Source organism: Lepisma saccharinum, chromosome 5 (assembly GCF_977018435.1).
Source record: "Lepisma saccharinum chromosome 5, izLepSacc3.1, whole genome shotgun sequence".
In the NCBI taxonomy this organism is placed as follows: Eukaryota; Metazoa; Arthropoda; class Insecta; order Zygentoma; family Lepismatidae; genus Lepisma; species Lepisma saccharinum.
In genome coordinates, this window is record NC_139233.1 from 48,514,508 (window position 1) to 48,525,584 (window position 11,077).

The 11,077-nt window shown below is 36.9% G+C and overlaps 1 protein-coding gene across 1 annotated transcript in view; it reads right to left on the bottom strand.

The window, feature by feature from the left end:
• LOC145988355 (radial spoke head 1 homolog) overlaps window positions 1-10,108 on the bottom strand; it is a 132,174-nt gene extending 122,066 nt beyond the window's left edge. Inside the window, exon 1 of the mRNA XM_083123231.1 lies at window positions 9,981-10,108. Within this exon, the coding sequence (XP_082979357.1) occupies window positions 9,981-10,016 (36 nt within the window). The 5' untranslated portion in view covers window positions 10,017-10,108. The remainder of the gene's footprint in view (window positions 1-9,980) is intronic.
• Window positions 10,109-11,077: the final 969 nt, after the last annotated feature.

Below are 11,077 nucleotides of genomic sequence, written 5' to 3' on the forward strand. Positions count from 1 at the left end.
AATTTTTTCCCCGATCCCGGTCCCGACTTTACGGTATCCCGAACACCCCTAGCAACAACGCATAGAAATTATTCGAATTTATTATCAAAATTCGTGTTCAGTTCTACAGACATTTCGTGCATTGAGAGGAATTTCATCATCTTTTCCGATGAAGCACATTTTTTTTCTTCATGGCTACGTTATCAAACAAAACTGTAGGATTTGAGCAGATGAAAATCTGCAAGTGATTCTGGACGTACCCCTTCATCAAGGGCGCCGACTTGTCAAAATTATTGGGGGGGGGGGGCTCGGATGACTGAAATAAATTAATGAATGACTCACTCTCTCCCTTTTTTAAGTTTTGGCGTCAGTGTTCGGAATCTCATAAAAGCCCATGAATTCCTCAAAAATATCAAAATTTTTATTCACAGTTCGAATGCAGAATATTAATTGTCCACGGATGGAAATGGCACAAGTTTCGTCAACCATAATAGCAAAATATTCCCTACTTTTAGTATCTGCTATCACGGAGCGCAAAACTGATCTCCCTAATATATCAATGATCTCGTTCTGAATGTCATGTGAGAGCCATTTGTAGCCTGAACGTTCCATCCACTATCCTAGTTCATGAAACTTTTGAAACTCTTTTTAGTACAAATTTTAACAAGACTCATAATTACATACTTAGTCCCAAAGTTGATGGTTTAGCAGTCTCAGCCCCTCAAAGTTGATGGTCTAGAAGAGGGGTTTCCAACTGGCGGCCCGCGGGCCGCGTGCGGCCCACGATGCCTTTTTTTGCGGCCCGCAAAGCCAGTTTGTAAAATACATTAATTTTATGTATTTTTATTAAAACACGTTAGTAGTGTAATTGGGTATCTTCAAAGTCATACTTGGTACGAGGCCTACTATTTTTATTAATTTAAGCACAATGGAAAACCTATTTTGACGATGTTTTTATTGATTTTATACTATTGCAACTCTGTGATTTTTTCACCTCACACTTGGTACGAGTGTCATAATTTCTTACGAGTTAAATTACGTAACATTACATAATATTGTGATGTCCCCCATATTAAGCCCCCTTTATTGTATTTTTATAAAGGTGAACTATTGCATCATGCTTATGCAACAGGTTATTACATAACATTACGCAACATTACAATGGCACAGAAGGTAACTTGTTGCATCATGTTTATGCAACAGGTTATTACGTAATGTTATGATGACTTGTATTTGACGTGGTGTCTTCTGTTTTTCAACATGGTTTTGCGCTTAAGCTACTTAAAGAGTTTTCGCATTACAGATTAGTCAGTATTGTGAGAGTAGTTGAAGAGTACGGAGGTGTTGTTGCATTGCTCCTCATTTTTTGATAAAAGCTAAGTTTTTTAACTTATTTTAAAGCTACATACTATTTATTATTTCAAGTTTAAAGGTGTTTCAAGTGTGTTTTTTTTCATAGTAATTTCGATCAGATTGAGTTTTGATGTGATCAGATGTTACTTGTTGTCTCCGGAAATTCTGTATAAATAACATAGCTGAAAATTTTATCGTAATAGCTACAATTATTTTATTTTGAAGGTGGTTCAAGTTGTTTTTCACACAGATTGAATTTTGACTTGATTGTGTGTTTTGTATTTTTCCCCGAGAAAATTTATATATAAATACCGAGAAACTTCTATTTAAATAACACCTTGTGAAAATGACAACTCGCATAACCGATTTACCACTCGAACTGCTGCACAAGATTTTTGCGTACAGATTCGACGGAGGTGAGGATGTCGCGAGGCTCGTCGACTTAAGCAAAATAGCGCCTGAATTTCGTCCACCGTGCGAGATGATTCTTATGGACAATCTTCGCAAAATAAGCGGTATGAAAAACTTGCAGAATCCCGATTCTCTTTTTCGGGCTGCAGGCATAAAGTTGGCCGATAGGATGGACGAGCTTCATGAGGCGAGGGAAGGAAGAAGACGATATACGGACGATTGGTATGAGTCAAACGCGGAAACAGACAGCATCATCACACAACTCATCGCATTGTCTGAGGCGCGAACTTTCTTCCTGTCACGTGAATTGTGTTGATTGGTTCGCTAAGGGGGATTTTCCCGATTAGTAAATTGAGGTTATAAATATAATATATTCTTACTACTTATGTGCGTCTATTTTTTACACAACAGATAAACGGTTACACAGTGCAACATTAACTCGTCTATTTTGTTGATTTGGTGTTAAGTAGTGTATTTGGTGTCTGCATGTGTAGTACTATGTTCTGGAGCGGTGTAGTGTGTGGTGTATGGTTACATGGTGCGAGCTAACTAAACAAATGAATGTTTAAAGCAGAGGCAATTGTTGAATTTTTTGAACTTGAATACAGCTATTCGTCTATTTAGTTGAATACAGTTCTACTGCACTTGCCTGGCGCTGGGATACAACTGCACTCCACCATATATCTAAAAATGTAGCGAACTAGACGGGGCTAATCATTTCTTCATTGCAATCATTTTTCCAAAAAAGGTGACTTGAGTTTATGGATGTTTTTAGAGTTTTAACACAAACAGACAGCGTAAATTTATTCTTGTAGTGTTTAATTGATTAAATTGCTTTAGTTTACTTCGCTTTTTTGTTCCTTGCTGCGACTGTTGTACATTTAAAGAAGGTAGGGAACATGTTTCTAATAGGTAGGGATATAATTGATCGAGATAGAGAATGTGTGAAAAGAGAAAATGTGTAAGCAGAGGATAAGGAAAATTTTACATTTTGAGTTTTTTATTGTGATAGAACAAGGAGATAAATGGATTAACTTTTGCAGGTGACCAAATCTCATGAAATATTGATAAAAGATACGCTTTCTATTAAAAATGTAATTACTTATAAACATAGAATGTGTGATATACTCGAAAAACTTAACCCCTCTTCCCTCCCTTCAAGAATTCGAATCCTGTTAAAACAAACAAAAAAACATCAACACGGACAACAAACATGTATCACAAGAAATAATATCATATGAACTAACAATTATTTTTTTTTAACAAACAACCTATTTCGTTTAATTAAAAAATCTAAATTTAATATTTAATGAAAGCACATGATAACAACTTATTTGAACTAGTTTCTAAATTCAAATATTTAGGGGTAATATTAACAAATGAAAATTATATTAGAGAGGAAATAAAATAAAAAGTAGGCTTAATTCAGGAAATGCATGTTACTTCTCTCTAAGAAACTAAAAGTTAAAATATACAAAACAGTAATTTTGTCTGTAGTATTATATGGATGTGAAACTTGGTCCATTATATTGAAAGAGGAACATAAATTGAGAGTATTTGAAAATAAGATTGTTAGGAAAATATTTGGACCTAAAAGGGATGAGAAGACAGGTTAGTGGAGAAGGTTACATAATTTAGAACTACATAATTTATATTTATGTCCAGATATTATTAGAACAATTAAATAAAGAAGACTTAGGTGGGCAGGCTATGTGGTACGAATGGAAGAGGAAAGAGGAGTTTACAGGATTCTTGTTGGGAGACCTGATGGTAAGATACCTGTAGGAAGGCCAAGACGAAGATGGAAGGACAATATTGAGATGGACCTAAAGGAAATTGCTAGGGATGGTTAAGAATATATAGATTTTTCTCAAGATAGGGATAGATGGAAGGTCTGTGTTGCCGCAGCCATGAACCTTCGGGTTTAAGAGGGCTAGAGAGGTAGTTAGTTAGTTATGAAAGCACATGTTACTCTAAAAACTATAAAAAATTACAATTCCTGGCATAAAATGAATTTTAAAAAAATGAAACTTATTTCCATATAATAAACCTCAACCTATATAATTGTACATTTTTTTTAATCTGCAGTATTTAAATGAAACAGACTTAAATAAGAATTGGGAGTACGCACATAATAGAATAGAATCAATAGTTAAATAATGTATAAACCAAGGAAAAAGTAAGCAATGGTTCGCATAACCTAACAGAAATAGACTTAGGTGGTTAAAAAACAGCGTGTTTAGAAGTAACAAAAAAGAGATTACTTGAAAAGTAAAATTAATGCAATTGAAATAAAAATATCAGAGGTGCAAATGAATTTAGAAAGGGGTGGCAACCTAAAGTAAACTTGATAAAAAATGGCTGACTCAAGCGATATTTTAAATAGATGGAAGAATTGCTTTAATGACTTTTTAAATGTTCATGTAGGAGATAAATCAGAAATAAATGAAGTACGCACATCAGAACCTATAGTTACAGAAACTAACTTGATTGAAGTTAAAGAAGCTAAAGAGATAAATTATTCGAATTTGGAATACCTAAGAATCTTGTTAAAATGTCTAACAAATGTACAATTTATGATGGATTAAAAAAAAGATGCATTATCTTGCATATTTTTTTTAATTATGCGTGGGTGGGTGTGGGTGGTTGTGAGTGTGCGTGGATGGGTGTATGTGTTACGTACTTTAACTCGAAAAAATTATGACGCTCGTACGAAGTATGAGATGAAAAATCACAGATTTGCAATAGTATAAAATCGACAAAAACATCGTCAAAATAGGTTTACCATTGTGCTTAAATTAATAAAAATAATAGGCCTCGTACCAAGTATGACTTTGAACGCACCTGATTACACTACTCACGTTCTATTTTTACTGAAGGAACGGAAGCTCTGTGAAGAAAGACAATATCACAGGTAGAATTGATTCGATCAAAGAATGACATCGATATTCGGCAGCACATACACGTGTGAAAGAGTTTTTTTTCCTTCAATGAAGTTCATCAAGAACCGCTACAGAAGCCGACTGGCAGATTCTTCACTGTTTCACTTTCTGAGACTTTCAAATACAGAAATTCAAGTGGACATTCCAACTTTAAGAATAAAAGCAGATCGGCCTCAGTTTTCACATTGAACACTTAATATGAAGGATCTTATTTGTATGGTGTGTTTTTCAATTCTTTCAATTCATCCATAAGTATTGGGTTTTTGTGAAATAAATTGTAATTATACAATTTTGATTTGTGATTCCATTCTTTCTATTGCCTCATTTTAGAAATTTAGGTCATGCGAAAGTACTACATTTTCAGTTCAGTACTTACAATTTTTGTAATTTTTAACTCCCCCCCCCCCAAAAAAAATGCGGCGCGCCAATAACCTGCTGGATATAATTTTGGCCCTCGGACCTTTTGAAGTTGGAAACCACTGGCCTAGAACATTTCAAATGTGTATTTAAAGTTACGTTCATGTGGCACAATTCAGAGTAAACTTTACAAGAGAAGCAAAATAATACATTAGATTTTCTTAAGCAAAATTATTATTTGGGGGGCTCTGCCCCCACATCGTTAACATTGGTGGGGCTCGAATTCCCCCCCCAAGCCCCATGGAGTCGTCGCCTATGCCCTTCATCCCAGTGGCGTACGCAAGGGGGGTTACGGGGTTTAAACCCCCCCTTGAGCTTGTGAAATATTATGAAAAATGCTGTGGAAAAAAATTCAAAATGGCCAATTTATCACAGTCAAGGATCTGCGATAATACTATTACTATTACTAATATTACTACTACTACTACTAATAATAATAATAATTTGAATTATTATTTCCATGCAGCACGAAATAAAGCACAACATTCCAAAAACACGCGTCTTTCAGAGTGAATGCCTTGAAAATAAACACGAATTCTTGAAAATAAAATATGAGCGCAAATATGATTTAAAAGAGAAAAGAGTTGTTTTGTATCTCAGTTGCAGCAATGTTCAATACACTGGCGTACGCAGAATATTTTTTTTTCGGGAGGGGCTGGAATAGTAAATGTGGATAGTACATGACTTTTGTTTTGGAGGGCAGGATGCATAATAAAATATTTCGTATTTTTGGAGCTTTCCATCCAGTCTATTAAAATTGTATTCAAAGACAAAAATGGTAATCGGGACTCACTTTAAAAGAGGTTTCATATTTACATATTTTGATTGTTTAAAGTTCTTAACGGATTTTTATTTGAAAACATTCTGATTTTCTCAAAATCTCGGTAGGGACTGCCACCCCTCGTACGTCAGTGTTCAATGAACATGTAGACCTATTTGTTTTGTGTGAACAATGAGAATTAACTAAAGAAAGTTCTTGGTTTGTTGTAAGCGGCTAATGTATAGACAAAGGCTAGGCGGACAATAATACAGTCACCAGTCCGCCTTCCCATTGCTTACCGCGGCACGTTTGAATGTCTCTCTTTAAAATGTGTCACCTTGTAGACTAGAAAATTACACATTCTACAATAAGCTTAACTATTGCAAAATGTTTTGTTGGTAAGAACAGCGAGACAATCTAAATGTGAATTATCGGGGACATTTATGCGAGGAAGAAGCCGGAAAAATTCCAACCAATTCCGGTAATCGAACCCGGATCTCCCGCGTGGTTGTCAGACGCTCTACCGACCAGACCACCGCAGCTCCTTGGATGAGTTGCATACTTTAATTATTTCAATTTATTTTAATATATTTTCTTGTTTTTATGGATTTTCATCACCCTTAAAATGTCTCACCTCATTGACCAGAAAATTATTTCGTAACAAAGAAACAAAAAAATGCTCTCAGAATTTTATAAAAATTGAATGACTAGAAAGTAATTTCGTTCTATTGCTTTCATAAATACTACATGTATGTAGATCTCTACTACTTAATAGTAGTAGTGGTATTAGTAGTATTATTAGAAGTAATTCAACTAATTAATCAATTATAAGTATTATTAATTAATTATGAGTATTATTATTTAATTAAAGTATAATAAAGCAATGGTAGTGTGAATTCAGAGGAAGTTTTAGAAATAACCCCCCCTTGATAAAATCCTGCGTACGCTACTGACTTCATCCTAACAAAGTGACTGTGTGGTGTGATTTTTTGCCCAATGGCGTGATCGGGACTTATTTTTTTTTTGATGATCAACATGGAAATCACGTGACTGTCAATGGGGAGCGATACAGGAATATGGTGGTGCAGTTTTTGTGGCCTAAACTGGCAAATCTTGACATCAACAATGTGGTTTTCCAAAAGGACGGTGCAACTTGCCACACAGCTCGCCAAACAATGGCATTATTGCAGGAAATGTTCCCCGGACGAGTTCTGTCCAGAAAGGGTGATGTGAACTGGTCACCAAGATTATTTGACCTAACCCCTGGTTTATTTTCTATGGGGTTATGTCAAATCTAAGGTCTATGAGACTAACCCACGCACAGTTCGTGACCTGAAACGGAACATCGAACGAACCATTGAGGCTATACCGCTCAATATGTGTGCAGACTGCTGAAAACCCTCCCCTTTACGGCCTGCAGTTGCGAAAAAAATGTGTAAGATGTTCCGGAAGATAACGTATTTACACACGCTGATGATACCGTTCAACACACAAATCAATTCCAATGTCTGAAGTCACACAAATCAATTCCAATGTCCGAAATTTTCAACCCGCCAATACATCACACAAATAACATATCGCAAATTATCCCATTCCACAAGTCAATCATAAGAAGAAAAAGAAAATGTGTAGACGTGCGCCTGTGACATGAATCCATGATGAAAGCCCTGACGTCAAGTAGGTGAGGAATTTTAATATTAAAAAAATGTTCGTTTCGTAGCACGTAGATCTCTAAAAATTACATTCCGCGCTAGTTTGAAACTCCCTTTCTTAGAAGAAACTTCATTTGGGACGAAAATATTTGAAATGTGCTGGAAATCGAGGGTGGGGGATGTGACCATGGAGCCTATATGTCATTATCACTTGTGGTTTTCATTCTAATTTTAAAGATCTGACGTTTAAATTGGTAGACCCTATATACAGTGTGTCTCCGGGTTGATCATACAAACTTTCAGTGATGATGTAGAAGGGCACATGTATCAATTTGAGATTAGGAACCATGGTCCGGAAACGACTTAGTCCAAAGTTATAAGCGAAAATCGGTGTATGAAGATGTAATACTTTTATTACCTGCAGAAGTTTCACAAGCTGCTACATTCACAACAGTTGTTCAAAGTGGGATCCCCCAGCTTCGCTGCAGGCATGACATCATCGCACAAAGTTCTGGCGAGACGAGACTAGGGATGGCCAGATCCGGATTCTGGCGGATCCGAAATTTTTCGGATCCGGAATTTTCAGATCCGGATCCGGATCCGGTACTTTCGGATCCGGAATTTTAGGATCCGGATCCTTTTTGCCATCCCACATGCGCTTCTTTGGAAAGTAAGAATGTGCTTATAACATATTGTTACCTGCTAATATACATATATATATAATATACATACATACACATATACATATAGTGTGTGTGCGCGCGTGCGCGATTTGAAATTAATTAATACACTTACAAGGGAGGTCTAAGTGTCCCCCTCCGATTTCCATGAAACTTGGCAGGTGTATAGAGGTCCCCCCCCCCTCAAATGTCAAGCTGAGGAGAAATTGAAGTGGGGATCTGACCCCGAAACCACGTAAATATGGCATAGGAAGAAACAGGGGGCATAGGGCCTCTCTATACACCTGTCAAATTTCATGGAAATCGGAGGGGGACACAGGGGTCAGATGATCCCCACGTCAATTTGTCCTCATCTTGACATTTGAAGCGGGTTTTGCCCCCTAAAACAGTTTTTTAGCCGAAACAAAAAAAACACGTATTTCTTCCTTTGGGCCCCTCTATACACCTGCGAAGTTTCATGAAAATCGGAGGGGGACACAGGGGTCAGATCCAGACTTCAATTTGTCCTCATATTGACATTTGAGGAGGGGTTGCCCCCTAAAACAGTTTTTTAGCCGAAACAAAAAAAACACGTATTTCTTCATTTGGGCCCGTTTATACACACACCTGCCAAGTATCATGGAAATTGTAGGGGGACACAGGGGTCAGATCCTCACTTCAATTTATCCTCATCTTGACATTTGAGGGGGTTTTGCCCCCTAAAACCGTTTTTTTAGCTGAAAAAAAAAACACGTATTTCTTCCATTGGACCCCACTATACACCTGCCAAGTTTCATGGAAATCGGAGGGACACAGTGGTCAGATCTTCACTTCAATTAGTCCTCATCTTGACATTTGAGGGGGTTTTGCCCCCTAAAACCGTTTTTTAGCTGAAACAAAAAACACGTATTTCTTCCTTTGGGCCCCACTATACGCCTGCCAACACTTAGATAACCTCCCTTGTTAGTCTTACACTTTGTAATTATGTAACACTGCATATATTATAATGTTTTATTTTAATTTGTAAAACTGTAACTGTAGAACAATTGTATAATTTTTGTATAACATTTCTATCTTGTTATATGTGTTAAAGGTTTCATCCTGGAATGGAATGTCTCACATTTATGTGTGTTTTCATTTCCAATACATTGGAATGAATACATGTTCGTTTCAATGGCATTTACAAAATCACCTCTGACATTTTATGTTAAACAAGTAAGATTATTTTTGTGCACGAGTGTGTTAGCCGATGCGTAGCAAAGTATTTTAGGAACAACACTTGAAAAAAAATTCTTGTAGGACTAACTAATGAAAAATTTCTTTGTAATCGAAGATCATAATACCTTTTAGTGGTAATATTATAATGGGATTGAGATATGAAACACTCGGATCCGAAACTTTCGGACCCGGATCCGGAACTTGCGGATCCGGATCCAGATCTGAAACTTTCAGACCTGAATCCGGATCCGAAACTTTCGGATCCGGATCCAGATCCGTAACTTTTGGATCCAGATCCGGACCCGAATGGATCCGGATTTTTCGGATCCTGATCCGTTTGGCCATCCCTAGACGAGACACCTGTCGAGACTGAAGAGGATCTCCTGGCAAGAATTCTCGCTGTCTGTGACATTGTTCGAACGACCCCGGGGTTGTTCCAACGGGTACGCCAGAACTTTGTGCGACGATGTTATGCCTGCAGCGAATATTGTTCCATTTTCAAACTAACGCACTATTCTTGTATTTGTGTTAAGTTCTGTAACCTATAAATATAACACTAAAATTTATTAACATGTTCCTTTGTACTTACTCCAATATAATCAGCTCCTTCGCCTTCCTCTGCCATTTTTTTGGCCCTTCTTTAACAAAATATGAAAGACAAAACTTAATAATTGCAAGAACATTAATTGAGAACAAGTAAACTCAACTCAACTAAGTTTTATTGGACTTACAGCTTTACATATGGCTGTTTATGCCCAGCATACTATTGAGAACAAGTTTATAATACAAAATTCCAAGATCTAGTCAGTAAGCTTTAGCTACGACCTGTAGAAGTGTGTTCATTGGCTGATACAATGTATGGCACATTTGCGTCATCAAGATCTTTTCTGTATTACGTTCTTACCATCAATATCCATCGATTAAACAAATCCTAAGTTTAGAAAACACATTATAAGAACCAAGTACACAAGTAGCATATATTGTACTGACTTTTCTAAGAAAGATAAACAAATCTAATTAGTTATCAATGAATCACAAAATAAATTACAGTGACAAACTTGCGAATTAAAGTCGTCAATCATTTGTTTGTTTATCTTGCCACAGACTAAAATGTTCCTCTTCGTTTTACCAGAGTGTCCCGTTGTCGCCCCCTTGTTTTATTGTTAAAAAAATTCACAACGTTAAATATTATGTCTCTGCTTTCACTGAGTGCGTTCTTACCTTTTTGACACGAACACTAGGCATGGAATAAAGGTGACGACGATGTGTTGAAAAACATGGCACTTTCTGGCAGGGGCGGCGCCTGAAAATTTTGACCGTGTGGGCAGGATCCATATATTGATAAATTAGGGTGGACAGATATAAAGTATACATACACGAGCTTCACAAACATGCATTCTACCCCTCCCTCTCCTAATTTCGTTTGTATTTCATTCCCCATTTCTTTTTAATTGTGTACATTTTTTTTATTTATCTTTTACGTGCCTTTTACCTCAGCTTGTGCCCCCCTCTCTCTCTCACACACTCTATTCTCCCTATTCACTCTACTCTAAAAAAAGATGGCGAAGGGACTCGACGCCGTCACCTATTGAAGAAACACACGGCAGTTTTGGTCCAGGCCCGTAGCCAGGATTTTATTTCGGTGGAGGGTGGGGGTGGGGGTGGTTGGCTTATCCTTTATCAGGA